At 43.7% G+C, this 19,273-nt stretch overlaps 1 protein-coding gene across 3 annotated transcripts in view; it reads right to left on the bottom strand.

The window, feature by feature from the left end:
- Positions 1–19,273, bottom strand: part of FNBP1 (formin binding protein 1) — a 172,697-nt gene that overhangs the window by 38,842 nt on the left and 114,582 nt on the right. The window contains exons 1-3 of one of the 3 annotated variants that reach the window (XM_053472820.1): positions 17,466–17,755; positions 5,428–5,543; positions 149–205 (exon numbers count right to left, since the gene is read on the bottom strand). In XM_053472820.1, coding sequence (XP_053328795.1) covers positions 149–205; positions 5,428–5,543; positions 17,466–17,489 — 197 coding nt within the window. In that variant the 5' untranslated portion in view covers positions 17,490–17,755. Of the gene's footprint in view, positions 1–148; positions 206–5,427; positions 5,544–12,959; positions 13,050–17,465; positions 17,756–19,273 lie in introns of those variants that run through there. The other 2 variants (XM_053472821.1, XM_053472819.1) reach the window with 2 other exon arrangements.

Here is a 19,273-nt window from a genome sequence, read left to right as displayed (position 1 = left end):
CCGAGGAGGCAGCGGTTGGGGGCGCACGAGGAAACTGCATCGCTGGCTACGTACAATGTGTCCCTGTTTTCTGTTCCTCTAAATATACCAAGTTCTCATCCTCCACATTTGCCCGCGCTTTCACGCACAACCTATTCAATCTACTCACTTAGACTCTTCTTCTTCTTTGGAGTTCTTCTTGGTTTGATACTTTTTGGAAAGATTCCTACAACAAAACGACAAAAAAAATATCAATATGCAACTTCATAACAGTATATCTGTTTCAGCTCTTCATTGCAGTGGCGTCGGCAGGGGGGGGGGGGCAGAGGGGGCCATGGCCCCCCCTACATCATGCTGTACCCCCCGGTGTGCCCCCCCAATTGAAACGCCGGGAGAGGGGGTAGATAGGATAGATTGGGAGGGAGAGGGGATAGATGGGATAGATAGGGAGGGAGATGGAGATATTAACATATATTGGCAGCAGGGGCTAATATTAATATTTATTGGCAGCAGGGTCTATTATTTATATTCATATTGGCAGCAAGGTCTAGTATTTATATATATATATTGGCTGCAGGGGCTAATTTTATATATATATTGGCTGCAGGGACTAATAATATATATTGGCAGTAGGGGCTAATATTAATATATACTGGTAGCAGGGTCAAATATTAATATATATCGGCAGCAGGGTATAATTTTTATGTATATCGGCAGCAGAGTATAATATAAGTATATATCCGCAGCAGGGGTTAATATTAATATATATCCGCAGCAGGGGTTAATATTAATTTATATCAGAAGCAGGGTGTAATATTTCTATATATCGGCAGCAGGGTCTAATATTTATATATATTGTCGCAGGGGCTAATATTGAAGAATGAGAAATAACTGCCTAACGTGTGTGTGTGCGTGTATATATATATGCCCCCCCTAAATATGAAAGCTGGAGACGCCACTGCTCTTCATGCAGTGAAGATACCAGCTCGGCGTGTTCTAGTACATTATGCCCTTTAAAACTTATACAAACTACAATTGCTTATTTTTATTAAACAGGAAATTCCACAAAATAAAAATGTATCAATTTTTGTTTTTAGTTTAGTTAACTACTAGTGTTCAGTGGACAGGGATCATAAATCACGCCAAAGACTGCATTTTTTATGACATCACATCATAGAAAGACTTTTTTTATGACATCACATCATATTGATTGTGGAGGGGGTTAGAATCCGATTTTGTGGAGTTGCGTTGGTTTCCACCGGCCTTTGCCCTCTCTCACTGACTGGTCCTAAGCTTATTCTTTGGGTGCATGTTTCTGCCCCCCACCTCTCACACTCTCTTTATCCATGGGGTAGAAAGATATAAGCTTACTGTAGCCGTTTAGGGGAACGCACCCTTCTGACTCTTCCCTGGAGGGGCGATTTCCACCCCTTAGCTCTCAAACAAATAGCTTTTAGTGAGCTCATTATATATCCATACATTTGTGTTATGGAAGATTCTAGCAGCTCATGTAACGGCATCAAACTGCATGCGACGGAAAAAATGTTAAGTGCATGAACTTTTCATGATTTAAAAAAACAAAGCTATAAAAACATAGTTTGTTTAGGATAAGATGATGAGATGCCTTTAGTCCGTCAGTTCTAGTTTTGCGAGACCCTTTTAACGCATGGACTGTGAGAAGCGCTGCGGAAATTCTTAAAATAATAATAAAGTTCTGATAATTAAAGGCGACCTGATTTTAAAGGCAAAACAGTAAAAGTGAATAAGCAATCGAGGAGCGTCCGAGGACGGAAGCCCCCACGAGGAGCACAATGATAAAGCTCACGGGGAAGATTGTGAAGCAGCATTTTCAGGGTCCACGTGTTGAAGTTATAAGTAAATATGGCCCTTTGTCTTCTAATAAAGGGATCGGTTAAAGGGAAGCTTTCAGTGCATTAAACGGCAAGGAATAGACAAGGAACTCCTCCTGGAAATTAAACTGTGTTAAATATCTGTACAGATAGATTGTGACAGAGATGATGCAAAAGAAAGCTACGTTATTAGTAGGGCTGCAACAACTAATCGATAAAATCGATAATAATCGATAATGAAATTGGTTGGCAACGAATTTCATTATCGATTAGTTGAATCGATTATTATCGATTATAAAATGAGGGTTCACCGTGACAACTGGCCCCGCCCCTTCCTTCTCCAGGCCAGAACCACATGGCTGTGACACTCATCTAACTGTAAGTATATGTGTGTGTGTGTGTGTGTGTGTGTGTGTGTGTGTGTGTGTGTGTGTGTGTGTGTGTGTATATATATATATGTGTGTATATATATATATATATATGTGTGTATATATATATATATATATATATATATATATATATATATATATATATATGTATATATATATGTATATATGTATGTAATATATATATATGTATATATGTATGTAATATATATATATATATTTGGGCTACTGAAAGTTAGGGGAGGTGGGGGTTAATTTAGGGGCAGTTATGGTTAGTGGGGTGTTTAGGGTTAATTTAGGGGCAGTTATGGTTAATTGGGTGTTTAGGGTTAATTAAGGGGCAGTTATGTTAATAGGGTGTTTAGGGTTAATTTAGGAGCAGCTGTGGTTAATGGGGTGTTTGGGGTTAATTTGAGGCAGTTGTGGTTAATGGTGTGTTTAGGGTTAATTTAGGGGATGCTGTGGTTAAGGGGGTGTTAAGGGTTAATTTAGGGGCAGTTATGGTTAATGGGGAGTTTAGGGTTAATTTAGAGGAATCTAAATCCTGGGGGCAGTGAAGTGACATATCTGGGGGTATAAGGCATATACAGTATATAAGGCATATGTGGGGAGGGCAGTGTGGCATGTCTGGGGAGGACGGAGTGGTGTATCAGGGTGTATAAGGCATATCTGGGGGTAGAGTGGCATATCTGGGGGTAGAGAAGTGGCATGTCTGGGAGGCAGGGTGGCATGTCTGGGGAGGATGGAGTGGGGTATCAGGGGATATAAGGCATATCAGGCACAGTGGCAGATGTGGGAGGCAGCGTGGAGTGGCAGATGTGGGAGGCAGCATGGCGTGGCATATGTGGGGAGGGCAGGGTGGCATGTCTGGGGAGGATGGAGTGGTGTTTCAGGGGGTATAAGGCGTATCAGGCACAGTGGCATGTGGGGGGTAGAGATGTGGGAGGCAGCGTGGAGTGGCAGATGTGGGAGGCAGCGTGGCAGATGTGGGAGGCAGCGTGGAGTGGTATATGTGGGAGGCAGCGTGGAGTGCTGTGGTAGGCAGCGTGGCATATGTGGAGGGGCAGCATGGCATGTCTGGGAGGCAGCGTAGCAAGCCTGGGCTCAAATGTGCATATATTGGGGGGCTGGTTGGGAAATAAAGACAAGAAATGTATTATCAAAGTTTTTTTATTCTGCTGTTTGTATTTAACATCATTTGTTTAGTAAATTATTTTAAATAAATGAAAAATTTACATTCATTTTTTTTATCCGGTTAATCGATTAATCGAAAAAATAATCGGCCAACTAATCGATTATTAAAATAATCGTTAGTTGCAGCCCTAGTTATTAGTAAGTGCAGATCGGCACCCGCGTTACGACAGAGCGTTTTCACCCACGTGCTAGAAAACTGAAATCAGAATCCGCTTTTTCTTTAAAATAAGAGAACCAAATTACTTGAAGGAACAACAACCCAGAGTCTGTTTCCCATTTTGTCTTTCGTAACGAGAACCATCCATCAACCTCAAAACAAGGTTAAGTCTCTCACTTCTCCAGGGTGCTTGGCAAAGACGATTTAAATGCTTGCAATCGGGAGGCATAACGGCCCCGGTGAACAGATAGATACAAATGTTACTGAAACACAAGCAAAATACGCAAACTTAGATTATTATTATTTCTCTCCAGATTTTAACACTTTATTCATCTTAGTCTTAAATAAAGACAAGTTCTGCATTGTACTGTTAATCACGTTGTCACTTCTTCTGCGTCTTAGCTTGGAACACAGCTTCCTTAAATGTTTCTCAGTACCGCTTCTCGTTTGAATGCGATTAATTCCTCTAAAGGCCGAGAAAGTTCTTTGTTCGGCGTTTTGGCTGGAAAGTAGTGACCGCTATTTGTGCTGGCCCTATCTGAGCGAACGGATCCAGATTCTCACCCCGAGAACTGAGATGGTGGGGTGGGAACGGGAGTGTCGCGTGAAGTACAAGGATGGGTAGAATGAAAATAGCACAAGTGGAGGGCGTAGATCTTAAAGGAATTTCTCAAGACACCCAGCTTGCAAAGTATTCACGATGTATGAGTGGATTAGTGACGCATAGCTTTGCTATTGGTGAGTAGCCCGTAATATGAGTAATCGCCGCAGTCCAACTCTGTTGATCGTTGACCTCCAGCGAGGATAAGAAGAGCCCGACGGCCAGCATTTTATCTACTGAACGTAAACTTCACTCTGCAGCAATCAACTACCTCTATTGGAGGCAAAATGTGAGGATGAAGAGCGTCTGGCCTCCATGTTGAGAACACACTGCTATGGGAAGGGCACAATGGGAGAAGCATTAGTCAAAAAAACACGTTCCTTGACAAAAAAACATCTGCAGTTGTATTAAAACCAGATGCCAACTGTGTGACCTTGTTACGTACTTGTGAAGGTACATATGTAAACTTTAATTCGTTAGAATAAGACTCCCCTGGAAAACGATGTGCTCGGCACCCGGGACCATGATCCGTTAGAGAGATATTTTATGACTCCGCTGCTCCGGAGCGGTTTCATGTTAATAAAGACACATCAGCAGCACAGCTGCATCCTATTGGCTGCCTGACATCACCATTAAGGGTAATGAGGATTGGATACAAATGAGAAACAGCTCAGTGAGTAATTGGATACAGAAATATCTGTGGAGCCGGACTCAGTGGGAGATGCCTCGTTTTCACTCAACTGAGTGCAACTCATAAGCTTCTTCAACAAAATACTTCCCCCTCCTTTAATAGTTGGAAGTAGCAGAATTCTTCTTTAGCCTTTTCAATGGGTCTCGTAGCCAAATGGATATTGAGGTCCATCCGGTCTTCTGGATTGTGAGCCAGTTTGAGCAGGGCCCTCGTCACCAAATTGTTAGATGATGCGGCACTTGTTATGTCCTGTTTGCTCGTTGTACAGCGCTGCGGAATATGCTGGCACTATATAAAAAATCACAAACCCCAGAGTTGTGCCAGAGCAAATCTTTAGGTTAAAACTCCTGTTCTTCTGCATCGGAGTGAAAGCTTCATGGGTCAGGAGGTCATTACTCTACTCGAAGCTCCTGGGTGCAGCGGAATTCGATGAATGTCTAGCCGGCTCCTAAGTTCTAGAAATACTTATGACCTTCTGATTACAATAGTGACCACCGACATTTATTTCAAGAGGCATAGAGCGTGTCACCCAGAATAATTAGATGAATAATCGCCCCGCTTACACTCACCGGAGCTGTTTTGCATAGCCGATTTCAATCTCCGTTCGCTCCTTTACGAACTTGATGTATTTTTCCAGCACTTCGATGCCCCATTGTGTGTGTTTCTCCAAGTTGTCAAACTGATCCTGCAGAAACACAGAGGTAGAGAAAGCGTGAAGGGTTAAGCCATAGTGTGAATAAATGCATATCCCCGGAGTTTATCACCAGCGGGAAAGCTCTGCCAAAAAACATGTGTTTTCATTTCATGTAAACCTCGAGAAATAAACCAAAAATGTATCTTAATGGCACTGCTAATTGGAAATGGAAACACTCGACACCTCGTTTACCTCGAGACGCGGTTTATATATAGCACAGAAAAACATATAAGCTAAGGATTAACTTTATATGCGGTCAGCCAGGCAAGAGTCCAAATAATTCTGGAAGGGGAAACACATCTGAAACAGAGGAGCGGGGAAACGACTACCCTGCAGCTGGGGCTGAACTACAACTCCCATGATCCTCAGCTCCCATAGTTTTATACCTTGAGCCAAGCAGACCATCATCACCCTACACCCTTTGATCTGTAAGTTTAAGCCCAGTTTAAAGGACCGCGTGCATTCAGACGAACTCTATACTACTTAGAAAAGGAGAATTTTAATCACAGAAGAAATAGAAAGCTTTTTGTTCCTGTCAGACATGGACAAAGGTTTGGCCACGTCCGGCGCTGGGGTGTCCATTCTCTCCTTCCTCCCCAACAATAAAATGTTATGGCGGTGAGCATTATAGTGTAAACTAATACAGTCAGTAGAGGAATAACGCCTCGGACATTCAGAAGGAACGAAGCTGGCGCACAGAGAATCGACATGAGAATGCAGCCTCCTGGCCCGGATCCAGTAATGTGCCGGAGACGCTGATTGTTAAACAGACTAATTGCTGATTGTTAAACAGACTAATTGCTGATTGGCTGATAACTAGACTCCTGTTCCACGTGTCGGTGATTGTTACCATGCACCATCTATATCGCAAGGCAGCGGAGCGAGGGACAGAAGCAGGAGGATCGCTACATTTCATTTATTGGATTAAAAGGACACTCGGGCCATCATATGATGGGGGGAGGGGGAATCATATGATGGGGGGGATCCTTTAAATGTTTGTGGTGTTGCTTTTGCAAAGTTCTGTAGAATCCCCCCATGGGTATTTTCCCTTCCCCCGCCCCACATCTATTTTGTGTGCAGCAGACGTTTTCGGCAGAACACATCTCCGTGCGTCTGATACTTACGGCCGGCCGGTTCTAGCATCGCCTGGGGTATGTTTAGACCCCTGTGCGTATGTGCTGCGAGCCCTCCCGCTGATTTCAAAGGGAGTGTTTTCCTGCCACTGATTGGCTGCCTGAAGGAGCCAATCACTGGCAAGACATGTCCGAATCACGGAGCACTTTGATATGCGTTCTTATTTAAAGGGGGTGTCAGGGACAGGTAACAGTTCCTTCGTTATTGATCTGAATTAGCATTATGACTGCTCTTTGGTTTAGTAAACTAGATGCTCGTTTATTAACACTTTGTGACCGTGTCTGCCACCCAAACACACAAAAAAATATATACATTCTCCTTTGCATTTGTGCTCATTCTCCGTCCAGATTATCAATGCTATGACACTGCGTTGGGAGCTGCGGATGCACACGCTACCCATCGAACACGTGAAGAGCCCCCCGGGGACACAAAGAGCGACCCCCTTTTTATTTATATGGAAGGGGACAGGACCCCAACAACAGGACAAATCATTTCCAAGTCAAATCAGCACGCAGAGCCGCGCGTAGCGGAGTAAAAGTAGCGGTTTTATATATGCCCAGTGACATTTAGGTAAAAGCCTCTCTGTTAAGTCTGAAGACTGTTGGAGGTAACAGATTTTTGGCTCAGATGCTAAAAACAAGCCTCAATAATGAGTGTTTTACTGGAACTGATAGCGTGACGCTGAAATATTTCCCACCACCCACCTCTTTCCTCATCCCATTAGCTCACAATGACTCAGACCTTACTTAATGAGTCTATTTTAAAGAATGAATTGAAAAAAAGACGCAAAGCGCGTTGACTCAGAGCCAAGAGAGTTACACGCGAGTTACCCATTGATGGGATTTAGATTTGTAGCCATCATTAAGAGATATTGCGCCGACGGCACATCGCGTTGGAAAGTCTAAATTGACACTTCTGATCAGAACTCCACCGATCAAACTATACTTAAGATATTAAACCCCCAACAAGGTAGGACATTAAGAGAGGGGGGATAAGAACAGCAGCGATGATAAAGAAGAGCTCTCGTCAGAATACAAGCAGATGTTGGGATTAACGTTAAGAAAAAGAGAATTTGTTCGATCGGGGCCAAGGGAGTTATCAGACTCCGTCCAACTGGATGCGTGTAGTCGACAGCCGGCCAATTAAGACATCTGCAAAACGGAGCAGGACACGTTTTCATGAAAGTGCAGCCTTCCAACACTATATTTCATTTAAATATTTGTAGAAAACTCAAACTTCACAAATATAAACGTTTGCGTGGCTTGCACAGCCCCAAGACCTCATATATATATAAAAGCGTTGAGATGGTTTCGTAATGGCCCAGACCATGGTAAATCCCGCGTATATATCCAACACACGGTAGCCCTTGAGATCTTTAAAGGACAGTAATTAATAAAATGAAATTGGTGATTTTTGTAATGGAAGAGCTGACTGCGACGATATAATTCGCTAATTATTCACATAGATATTTTGGGTGGGGAAGGAGGAATACGGGGCCATTTCCAAGGACGCGGTGTCAGGAAACAGATCCCTAAAAAAAGCCGAACGTCTCGTCACTTTAAAATAAATGAGTCACCGGGAACCTTTCTCCTCAGTCCCTGTAGCGGGAGAGCCGGGAACCCTGACAGACAGCACCAAATGCTGCGGTTCATGCGCAGGGCACGTCAGGAAGGTTAAGCAGAAGCGAAGCGTTCATACGGCCCGGGGGTAGAACATTTTCAAAGCGTTTGTGTGTCCCCGGCCAACGACCTTATATGTTTACATACATTAGTACTGACACAGCATGCCAAGGAATTCGCAGCAATATTGTGTATACATACATGGAGCACACGCCTTGACTTTCATACTCATGTAATGTTTGCCTGTCCAAAAAAGGCCATTCGGCAGAAAAAAAGGGGTACGAGATGAGTATTAAGTACTCTGGTTATTATATACAGTCAATCTAATCAGGGGAACAGCTGCCAATCAAACCCAGACGCTATACGATAAAAGCATTAGCACCCATGAATGTAAATTAATCCTCCGAGGGGCATGAGAAATAATTACATAGGGCTTTCCCTCTAATGTCAATGAACCAAAGGTTAATTGTTTTCTTAAGAAAACATCAAATATTAATGTTGAAATCGTTAGACCGATGGGAAAAAAAACTAAAAAAAACCCAAAAATTGAATCTGCAGGGGAGACACGACGTACAGTAAGAGACCTCTCTGCTCTCACATGCATTAAAGTGCATAGAACGGCAGGAGCGTCCCTTTAATGCCTGCATTGGAAAGGAGCTGGACCGCCAGCCGGCAATCTGACAGACGCCGGATAGATAAGGGCAGCCGGGACGGGCAGCATTTGCCTTTGGAATAAACCCCCTCTGCCATCACACCTACAAGCGAAGAAATGTTCCTGTTCAGAGCTGACGTTTGCAAGCATTCCAAGTGATACGCGGCGGATGTAAAATGCTTAATTATCTCATATCTTTTTTTTTTTACTTAAACAAAAGTCAATCATGTGTACATTCTCTTTATCTTGTTTTGCAAACAGTCATAGACCGTCTGCCAGCTCTCATACGCCCGGACAGATTGCAGCTGAACGTGAATTTTTATTTCAATACCCCGAGCGAATCAAGATGACTAATGATTTGGGGAACTTTGCACCTTCTTCTTCGCAGTCTATTACTGCTTTGTAGCGGTCTACGTAATGCTTCCACGTAAACAATACACGTTCTACCGTTAACCAAATAAACCCATAAATAAACTGTGAAGCTCCGGTCTGTTTAATGCTGGCAAATATCAGACAGCCGTTTAAAAAGCAAAAAAAATAAAAATCACTTTATAGATGAAATAAAATTACTGTCTTTTAACCAAATCGCTTGCACCAATTACATTATTTATTGATTTATATAGCGCTGATCTCTCTCCCTATATCGGGGGTACACTGTGAAAACATGCCCCCTTTTTCCTGCAGACGCAGAACTGTATCCTTCTCAGTCTGTTTCATCTCCGCCACCTAAGGGTGAAAATGTGTAACTGCGCTCGCCGCAGACATTCTTATCTACTCATATATGTGTAAGTTTGACACACACAATATTTTCATTGTTCAATATCAATAATTATTAAAGTGAATAGACGTGTGGGGGGGGGAGGAAAAAAACTGCAGGTGAAATAAAACCTATCTGGGCAGACTTCTCTGTTCCGATACAGCTGCTGTGTGGCCAGCCCAACGTCTTTCTTTTGAATTCATAAATAATAGAGCGTTCCATTAAAAGGCTTATTGTTTGATGGCAAAACTAAACAAAGAGAACATAAAGGCAAAGGTTATGGTTTTATTCATCTGTTCAGCCTGACAGCAGTCTGTACAAAATCACGTAAGGGGAAGTGGTTTATAAAACTGAACTTTATTAGAATATCTACCTTGTCAGTCGGAAGCTTAGAATTTTGCAGCAATGTGAACAGAACAACTAAAGTAAATCCAGACATGTATTATCTTATTTATATAGCTTATTTTATTATACCGTGTATATATACACACACACGGTATATACTGTACTCTAAGTGCACGTGCATCACAGAAAAACTGCTAATTTGGAAATGCTGACTTTTCCTGACAACGCAGCTGGACGTGAAAGTTCATAATTTTCTACTGAAGCGCTCCGTATAACGCACGTCAGGCTACGTGAAGAGGTGGGGGTTGGGCTGGCAGCGGTTGCAGAGCGCTCTTGATCTATACACTTGCTTCAAATTGTGCTTGCCCAGTATAAACCAGTTCCTGTTCTCTACAAACTGTTTTGGGTCCTGTTAACCTTTTGACTGCCAAAGATCTGGCACAACGAGGGTTAAGAAATTCCTTATTGTTGTCCGTGTGAAAAGGGGTAAAGCTTCAGAGTCGGGCCCCTCTTTATTTAACAATAATAATAATAATAATAATGATAACAATAATAATAAACACTAAGAAGAAGAATACATTTGATTCTATGTTTAATCAGGAAAGGAGAGCCCTACGTATAACGGGATTCAGCATAATTAACGCGCAATTAAAAGAAATATATGGTTAATACTTATTAACGATAACACTGAAACGGCAGCTTTGGAACCCCGCTGGCTTTACAAACGGTCTTAGAACAGAGAGTATTAAACTTCCGATGCAATAACATTTTTTCAAAAGGACGCGTCACGGGCTTAACTCTCATTCAAACGTCCTACGAGACGTACGAGAGAGAGAGAGAGACCTCTCTTTGTCTGCAGAGCGTTAGGACTAAACCGAAAAGAATGCCTTCCGTCTCCATGTAGGTGGGGATCCCAACGAGACATTTGCAGAAATGCTGAGCGGCCGCAAACAAAACACAGCGCTTATTTTCTCTAATTCATGAATAAAACAACATTAATTATGCGGCTATTGCCAGGGCAGCAATCCGGCTCGGTTTAAACTGAAAGGACTTTTGTTTTTTTTGTTTGCTCTTACGTTTGCCTTATTGTGTTTTTTTTTACAGTATGCATGATAATAAATTATTATTAATAATCATGTGGTACAATGTTAACCCTACGGACGACGGTTTACTCTAGCAGGGAGAGTTTGCTTTCAATAACTAAATTTTGCATGATTGGGAGTGCACTTTTAACTCCAGTCCACGGGGGCCACGGCCGTGCCAATACCGCTCAGCAATATATCGATCTAGCCCTGCTTCCGGTATCTTACATCGCATACAGTTCACTGTGATCAGATATGTGTATTAAAGTATTACACAGGGGCAAACAAATATTTGTGCGGTTTGGGAGACATCTGCAGACGGGCAACTGCTTGACATTAGGGGGGAAACCAGCGATGTCAGCCTACGCCACGGCCTATTGTACGTCAGAAATTCACAAAAATAACGGATGGATGTAATAACCAATGACTGCTGGGTGGGCAAGGATTCCAGCCAATAGGGTCGCATTGATAAAAGCTCCTGACACATGCATGGGATAGGCAATAGGGCTCCTGAATCAAAGACGAGACCAATGACTGATTAGGGTTTAAGTCTTTACAGCAGGGGAAAGAGACAGACTAGACGGGGGGCCGAATGGGGCCGATCTGCAGTCTGTATTCTCTGTATCCATCTTGTCTGCCCTTTAGGCAGTTTGAAGGTCTTTCACCGCTATGATGATTTCTATTTTATTTATGATCTTCCTTACATATTTCGGGCTTTCCCTAACTGCCAACTGTTATAGTCTGTCCCGCAAAAACACAGCAGTCAGGAGATGCGTAAAGACCTTAGGGGTAAACCGACAAAAAGGCCTAACGTTATGTGGAAAAGGTTCCCTGTGTGAACTTCCCTCATCTGTGGAAATCTCCGTCCCCTGTTTGCAGTCCCCTCTTTCTTCCGTTCTACATCCTTTTTTCGCTCCACTTAAGAGCCGCTAACCACAGTTTGTCTGTAATGAGAAGCAGCTGACGCGAGCGACGAACAAATGCAATAAAAAAGAGGGGGTTTGTGCAAAACCACATATCAGTAATCAACACCTCGGAAGATGTGAACGCCTCCGCCTTCAATAATACTTTTCAAACTAATACCCAACAGGCACGAGATTAGAATTTCTGCTTCGGCGCATGCACGGCCATTAAAAAGTTTGAGGAAAATTCTAGCAACACAATGTAATGTAAGTGCAAAAGGGTATCTAACGATCAGTTAGGCTTTTAAACTCGGATCAGCAAACACAACGTGCCATTGGAACACAGGAGTGATGGGAGTGATGGGAGTGATAAAGGGCCATTGGAACACAGGAGTGATGGGAGTGATAAACGGCCATTGCAACACAGGAGTGATGGGAGTGATAAACGCCTATGAAGAAATTCCATTAAAAAACAGAGGTTTCCTGCTACAAAAGTCATTTACAACATTAACCCCGTCTGCACTGAATTTCTGATCCATTTCATGTTAATCTAAAAACAAAACATTACTAAGTGACCCCAAACATTTGAACAGTAGTGTAAGTTTGAAAGAGATTAGATGCAACTAGATGTTGTGGGTTATAAGTTTTTCCAGTGACTTTTCCACATTGATTAAAACATTAATTGCGGTCTTTAGGGTGCGTTAAGCAAATAAACCTGATGAGTTCTGTGATTTTATTCTTTCCTCTGAAGGTTTAAGCGTATAATAAACTCCCTTCCTATAACGGAAGAGAAATGTTAGAACAAGAGGCCAGCATATTGAACGATTTCACACACCAACCAAGTTATACCAGAGCAATGGCATCATCTGTCTCATCTGTATACCTGCATGACCCCCGGAAAGAGCTGCTCACTTACCATCTGACTAATCTGCCCGAGTATTTAACGTCTTCACCGAACAAAGACGCCTTCACACAACCGATCGCACTCACCTCGCACGAGTATGAGGCGACCACAACGCAGAAACAAAACTAAAGCCTTCTTCAGTTCCTCCGCTTCTCCGGACACAAAAGTAAAAGATGTAGGCGGAAGACACAATTTTTTTTAAGGTTTAATAAATTAATAAACTTTCTGAAATGTACAGAAAGTGTTTCTTCTTTTTGATACTTTCTGTTTTTCTCGCTACAATGTATAGCAATCTGAGTTTTTGATACAGTTTACGTCACGAAGACTGCAATAAAGTACCCTCATACCCAGCAAACATTCTGACCTCCTAGAAAAGAGGGGGCATCAGGGGAACCAGGGATTTTGGGCCAAATACAGACATTTATGAGGCATGCTGATCTGTGGAGCTATTTCACCAAATCAACATAAAATTATAATTGTCATTTATTGCAATGGCAGCTGCAGTGCTACAGCATGCAACCTCTGCACTATTCGGCTTGCTCTGTATTAATGGATCTGCAGCTCAGCTGAGGAGGCCGAGATGACCTGCCTGTCAACTAAACAAATACCTGATCAATAAAAAAAAATAAAGTGATTATTACAAACGTCAGCGATTCAGATATCTGCACTGAAACATCCAACAAAACAGGTTAGTGGTTCCTGCACCGCAATTATCAACCGGTTGTTAGGGGTTTCCATGGCAACCCAGTATGACTCATCACTCATGGCTCTTGGGAATGGTTCGGAGGGGCGGGGCCAATCCCTCCAAAATACGTCCGTTACTAGCATACATGCCCTCCCCCGGGTCCCTTCCAGGCCGATGTCAGATGAGCCGGAAAACGCAAGCGTGACCCATTCTTTAAATGCAACTTTTACATATCAAATGCCCGGCACTTCCTGTTCTGAACTAGGAGGGGCTCCCTATTAGAGCTGGGCAAGTATTTTTTTTGAATACAAAAATCATATGCGAGAGTGACTGCAAAAAGCAGGCTGTTTCCACGGTAACTACTACAAAAGCACAGAGGGTGAAAGTGGGGAAAACGGGCAGCTTCTCTTCCACTGACCTCTCACCGCGTGGACTGCCTAAAATACCATGTGACCCCTGTGACATCATAACAAACAAATTACTGACAGCACGTGGATATTACTATCACTTTTATGCATCTCAATGAGCAAGGAAACCCATTTATTTATTCAACCTCAGAATCCATAATAATAATAAATCAATTATCCATCCTGATAGCAGAATATTTCCTCACTCCGTCTATGCCAACAGTTATTGGGAGATTGGACTGGGCTATCTGACACCGTGTGTGTAATATATATATTAAGAATAGTTGATGCCAATCCCTTCCCAGAACTATTTCTTGTGCCCCTAAATCACCCTCTGATAGGTCGCTGCCACAAAGAAAGCTTCTTAAAGGTTCCTGTTTTTATGCGATTAAACCTTCAGAGGAAAGAATAAAATGGCAAATCTGCTAAAGTTTATTGGCTTAACAGGCTAGACACAGAAATTAATGTTTTGTCTTAACGGAACAGATCTGGTCATTTAGAAAATCTACAGGCTCCCAACATTATTATTTCTGCTAATTCTGTTGAGGTTGGATACTTGTCCGGGGAGGAAATACTGGGAAAGGACTTGCCAAAGGGGAAGCCCTTGCAGGCTGCCCAAACTAACCAAAATAATATATTCTTGCACTCTGTGTAATTTGTCCAATTCAAGGCAGATGGCAGGAAAAATAGGGTTTAAGGAGCCAGACAACTGCTGTCTCCGAGGATTATTCTTTAATCTGCATTTTATCTGATAGCGAGTCATTATTTTATGTTTTCTTTAAGGCCAGCAGCTTAGTGACATCGACATATAAAACGAATGGCGATCCTGATTCCACATAGCAAGAATTTGTTGTGGTTTATTTATTATAACTGTATTTAATGTAATTGAAATATTATTCATCCTTGATGGCTGAATATGTCTGTTCCAGACTAATACCCAAACCATTTGGCGACCTGGGTGTTGCTGCTGGCTGACGGGAAACCAGCCAGATACAGTGCACTTAAAGGGACAGTTTAATGTCCCCGACGCCTCCTGTGAAGAGGAATGCCTATTAAAGTGCTCTGCGAGTGACCCCAACCCTCTGACAGTATTTTAATATGCATTCTTCCAAAACGCAGCAGCTACCCTTCCCCTCTATAGTACAACTATTCTTCTCATTGAGAGGCTGCTTATAGCAGTGGCTCCTATTGATATCAATGACAGCGTTTTTCACACGTGGGGTCTGTACAGACCCCCGTCCCAGCTTTCCCTGAGCCAGCGTTGGAGCTGTCTAGGGAGTAGTATTTGCCCCGGCGCATCTCCTGGGAAGAGGCAAATGCATTTGGGGGATTCTTTATAACGCTCCATGCAGTTGCAACATGGAAAGTTAAAGGGACTGCGCAGCTATCAGATGCATTAAAGTGCTGACGATGGCTGGAGTGTCCCTTTAAAAAAGTGAAGAAGTTTACAAGCGTCCTAAAAATCAGTTACTGCGTTCTATTATTTTTATAATTAATTGTAAACCAAGACATTACAAACCTGCTTCGTTCTGAGGCGGCGTGATGAAGCATGTTATTTGTTTTATCAAACCTGCCTATAGTTTATGCCGTACCTTTAAATATTCTGCCCTCTCTCCTCCCTGCTACAGATCATTTGATTTGTTCAGCTGCCATCTTTTAAATATGTAATAGATCCGATTAAGACTATGATGGAGAGATCAATCTCTTACAGCCAACTAGATAACAGAACAATCATTTTGCCCTAAGAGTTGGGTGTAATATGTGAATTATGCGCTGGTAGGCGGAATATCACAATAATCGCACAAACCACACGAGTTACCAAAACCTAAATTCACGTGATAACTGCTTAAAGAAAGGCATAGATAACCAAACCCGGATGAGCACGTAACATATCTGTAGGGCTTACAGAGGTATTGAGACACTATGGTGGCTTTTCAATAATTAAAACCAACAAGACAACTACACAACCCCTGGACGGCGATCACAAGGCGACCTGAATGGGGTCCACGCTGTGGAAAGGGTAAAGATCCCTACAGGCAAACCAGAGAGCGCACATCTGTCAGAGCGGGGGCAGGAATGGAAATATGCCTGTGAGTTATAAATACAAGGCTCGGGGCTGGGAAAGATGGAGACAGAATGAGAGCGCCGGCCATAGGCTGCACCCGTGATATTAGTTATTTTGTACTAGTAATGGTGGCGGGTCTCTCAGAAAATCACAGGATAAAGGACTCAACCATAATAAAGAGAGGGGGAGCTGCTTCTATGTAAACGCAGACACCTATTCCACGTACAACATGCGGAACTATAACAAATGTTACAAAGCCAGCAGGCTGACGGATACCGTCTGAACCACCGGCAACCTGCAGATCGTTTATTAACTAATACAATATACCTGCACTGAATAAAGACAAGGTACCGCGGTGTTAAATACATCTCAGAGGGAGACGTGCGACATATAGAGAGGGGAGAGAGACAGAAAGCAGACGCACAGATAGCTTTATCCAAATGAGGTAAGGGGCTGCGCTCTGTGCTGAAGGGCAGCCGGAACATCTAAGGATAGACCGAGCCATGTCGGGAAACGAGAGCCAAGAGGACAAAAAGGGACAAAGAGCTGTATAAAGATAAAGAACTGTACACGGAGCTCGCAAGGGACAGGGTGCAGTATATGGGGGGGTCAGGGTGCTGCAGATGGGGTTACTGGGGTGACAGAGGCAGGGTGCTGTATACAGGGAGGGCAGAGGCACGGTGCTATATACAGTACAGGCGGGGGCAGAGGCACGGTGCTATATACAGTACAGGGGGGGGCAGAGGCACGGTGCTATATACAGTCCAGAGGAGAGAGAGGTACTGCGCTATAAACAGTACAGGGGAGACAGACGCATGGTGTTGAATACAGGGGAGGATAGAGGCAAGGTGATTATATATATATATATATATATATAGGGGGCAGAGGCACCATGCTATATACAAGGGGGGCAGAGGCACAGTGCTGTATACAGGGGGGGGACAGAGGCACAGTGCCGTATACATGGGAATGGTTCTTTTCATAAAGTGAACTAAACTACCTTATATTAGAACAGGGCTAGGAATGTTGTTCTATATGCAGTGGGGTCAAGGGCTAATCTGCTATTTGCAGAGGGGGCAAAGGGGTGCATGCAGGGGAGATGTGAAGGGAATGGGAAAGGGCTGCATACAAAGGATAAGATGGGGCAGCAGGGGCTGCAAACAGAGATGCCAGAAAGGGCAGGGGCTGAATATGCTGACTATGATCTGAGGGCTCTGTATAGAGGAGTAATGGCTGTATAGAGAGGTAGCGGCGAGCAGAACGCTGTATACAGATGTAGTGGGGGAGCAGGGCGCTGTATACAGAGGTAACGGGGAGCAGGGTGCTGTATACAGAAGCTGGTGCAGATCTCGTTCACTCACCCAGAGCTCTGTGCCCCAGCTCATGGTGTCCAGGGGGCCGCAAGGAGGCTCCCCCTCCCCTCAGTGCAGCAAGATAGCGGGCAGTCTCAGCGGGTGACAGCGCTGTCTCCTGCCCCCTGTGACAGAATGTCGCGGAAGATATCCCTGTCTGTCTCCGGCCCGCAGCCGCCTGTCACTCGCTCTGTCTCCGTCACGATATCCCCGCAATCTCATTCCCTGACTGGAGGAAGGAAGCGCGCGCAGCGAGTCCGGGAGGCAACGCAGGGGCGCGCGCACGGGAGCGCGAGGAAGGGGGCGGGGTCACTCGGAAGGAGCGAGAAGAGGGGGTGGAGACATTTGGGGGCTCGAAGAAGAAAAGAAGGGGGGTCACACAGAAACCCACGGGCGGAGACGAATATACAGCCAGATAATATTATTATAATGCACACCACCCACTGGAAGAGGGAAGGTCCCTCTTTGGGAGCCAAATCCCCGATGCTCCTCTTTCCTCTTCTGATGTCACCCTTTTCTAGGAGCTATTTTCTCTGTGTGATGTCTGCCGCTTGTATGGCTGTATAACCCTGTGATACCCTCACACACAGCAAACATTCTGAGCTCCCAGAAAAGAGGGGCATCAAGGGAGGAAAGAGGGACACGGGGATTTGGGTCACAAAGAGGGACTGTCCCCCCTATACAGGGAGGGACACATTAGGTACGGTGTCAGCACTGAAGAACCGTTTAAATTAAATTTCTCTTGTGATGAATCATCCGTTCTGCATCCCGAACACTCAGCTGCTCATCTCGCGAAGCCTCTCCAGTAGATGCACCCCCCACTGTGGTGATTCAGATGAGAAAAATGCCCCGGGCAAGTTAGGGAATTACCTCACTAGAACCCGGGGCAGCTTGCAGCTCTATATTCTGGGGAAATTTGATGCCCCACTCACTACCCCATCTACCAGCCCCGACACCAACCCTAACCCGGACCCGGACTCATTCTATCAGATTCTATTACATACATTCCCGTAACAACAACGAGTTTCACGCACGTTTAATTTAGAAACGGGGAGGGATCCAAAACTAGGGGGCGCTTTCTCATACCAAAGGGGAGGGGCCATGTTTGACAGCTCGTGGACGCGTACTCCCAGAATAACGGTTAATGGTAGATATCTAAAAGAAACCAATCCAGTTTGAGCGGGCGGGGCTTGTGATTTTGAGACGAGGCTTGAGACGCATCCAAATTGCACAAGTGGGCGTGACTTCTTAGTGGGCTGAGTCAGTGTCAAAAACTAGACAATAGCTCCCCCTGGTGGTACCTCGTTTGGATCAGCTTAAAAAAATAGAGTAAAAAAAAAAAAATACACTTATTTCTTAATAAATGTATCAGATAGATACATAATAATTTAATTGCATTAAATTGCAAATAATGTTGTTATCTCTCGTGTGCACCTACAATCACACTCGCCTAAGTGGAGATGGGCCTCCAAATTCTAAATAGTCTCAACCACGGAATGATTAAATTATAGTGTTCCTCCCAAATTATGATAGAAAATTCATTCTTTCTGTTAAAATTATTATCTTTTATTTATATAACGCCAACAAGTTACGCAGCGCTTCTTATATATACATATTCAAGGTTCTGACAAGACTAGAATTGACAGACCAAGGCAAACCGATACATTAGGTGTACTGGAGAGAGCCCTGCTCATCTCTTACGCCGTTATTTTAATTGCCATTTATACGTCAAAAAGCCACATAGCAGACTTGGTAAAGCCGTGTACCTTTGGCCACACCTCTAACCACACCCACAAAAGCAAAAGTGTCCCACTTTG

This window comes from Spea bombifrons, chromosome 8, assembly GCF_027358695.1.
Source record: "Spea bombifrons isolate aSpeBom1 chromosome 8, aSpeBom1.2.pri, whole genome shotgun sequence".
In the NCBI taxonomy this organism is placed as follows: domain Eukaryota; kingdom Metazoa; phylum Chordata; class Amphibia; order Anura; family Pelobatidae; genus Spea; species Spea bombifrons.
The sequence above is the reverse complement of the archived record's forward strand: the minus strand, read 5'-3'. Positions and strand labels throughout refer to the sequence as shown.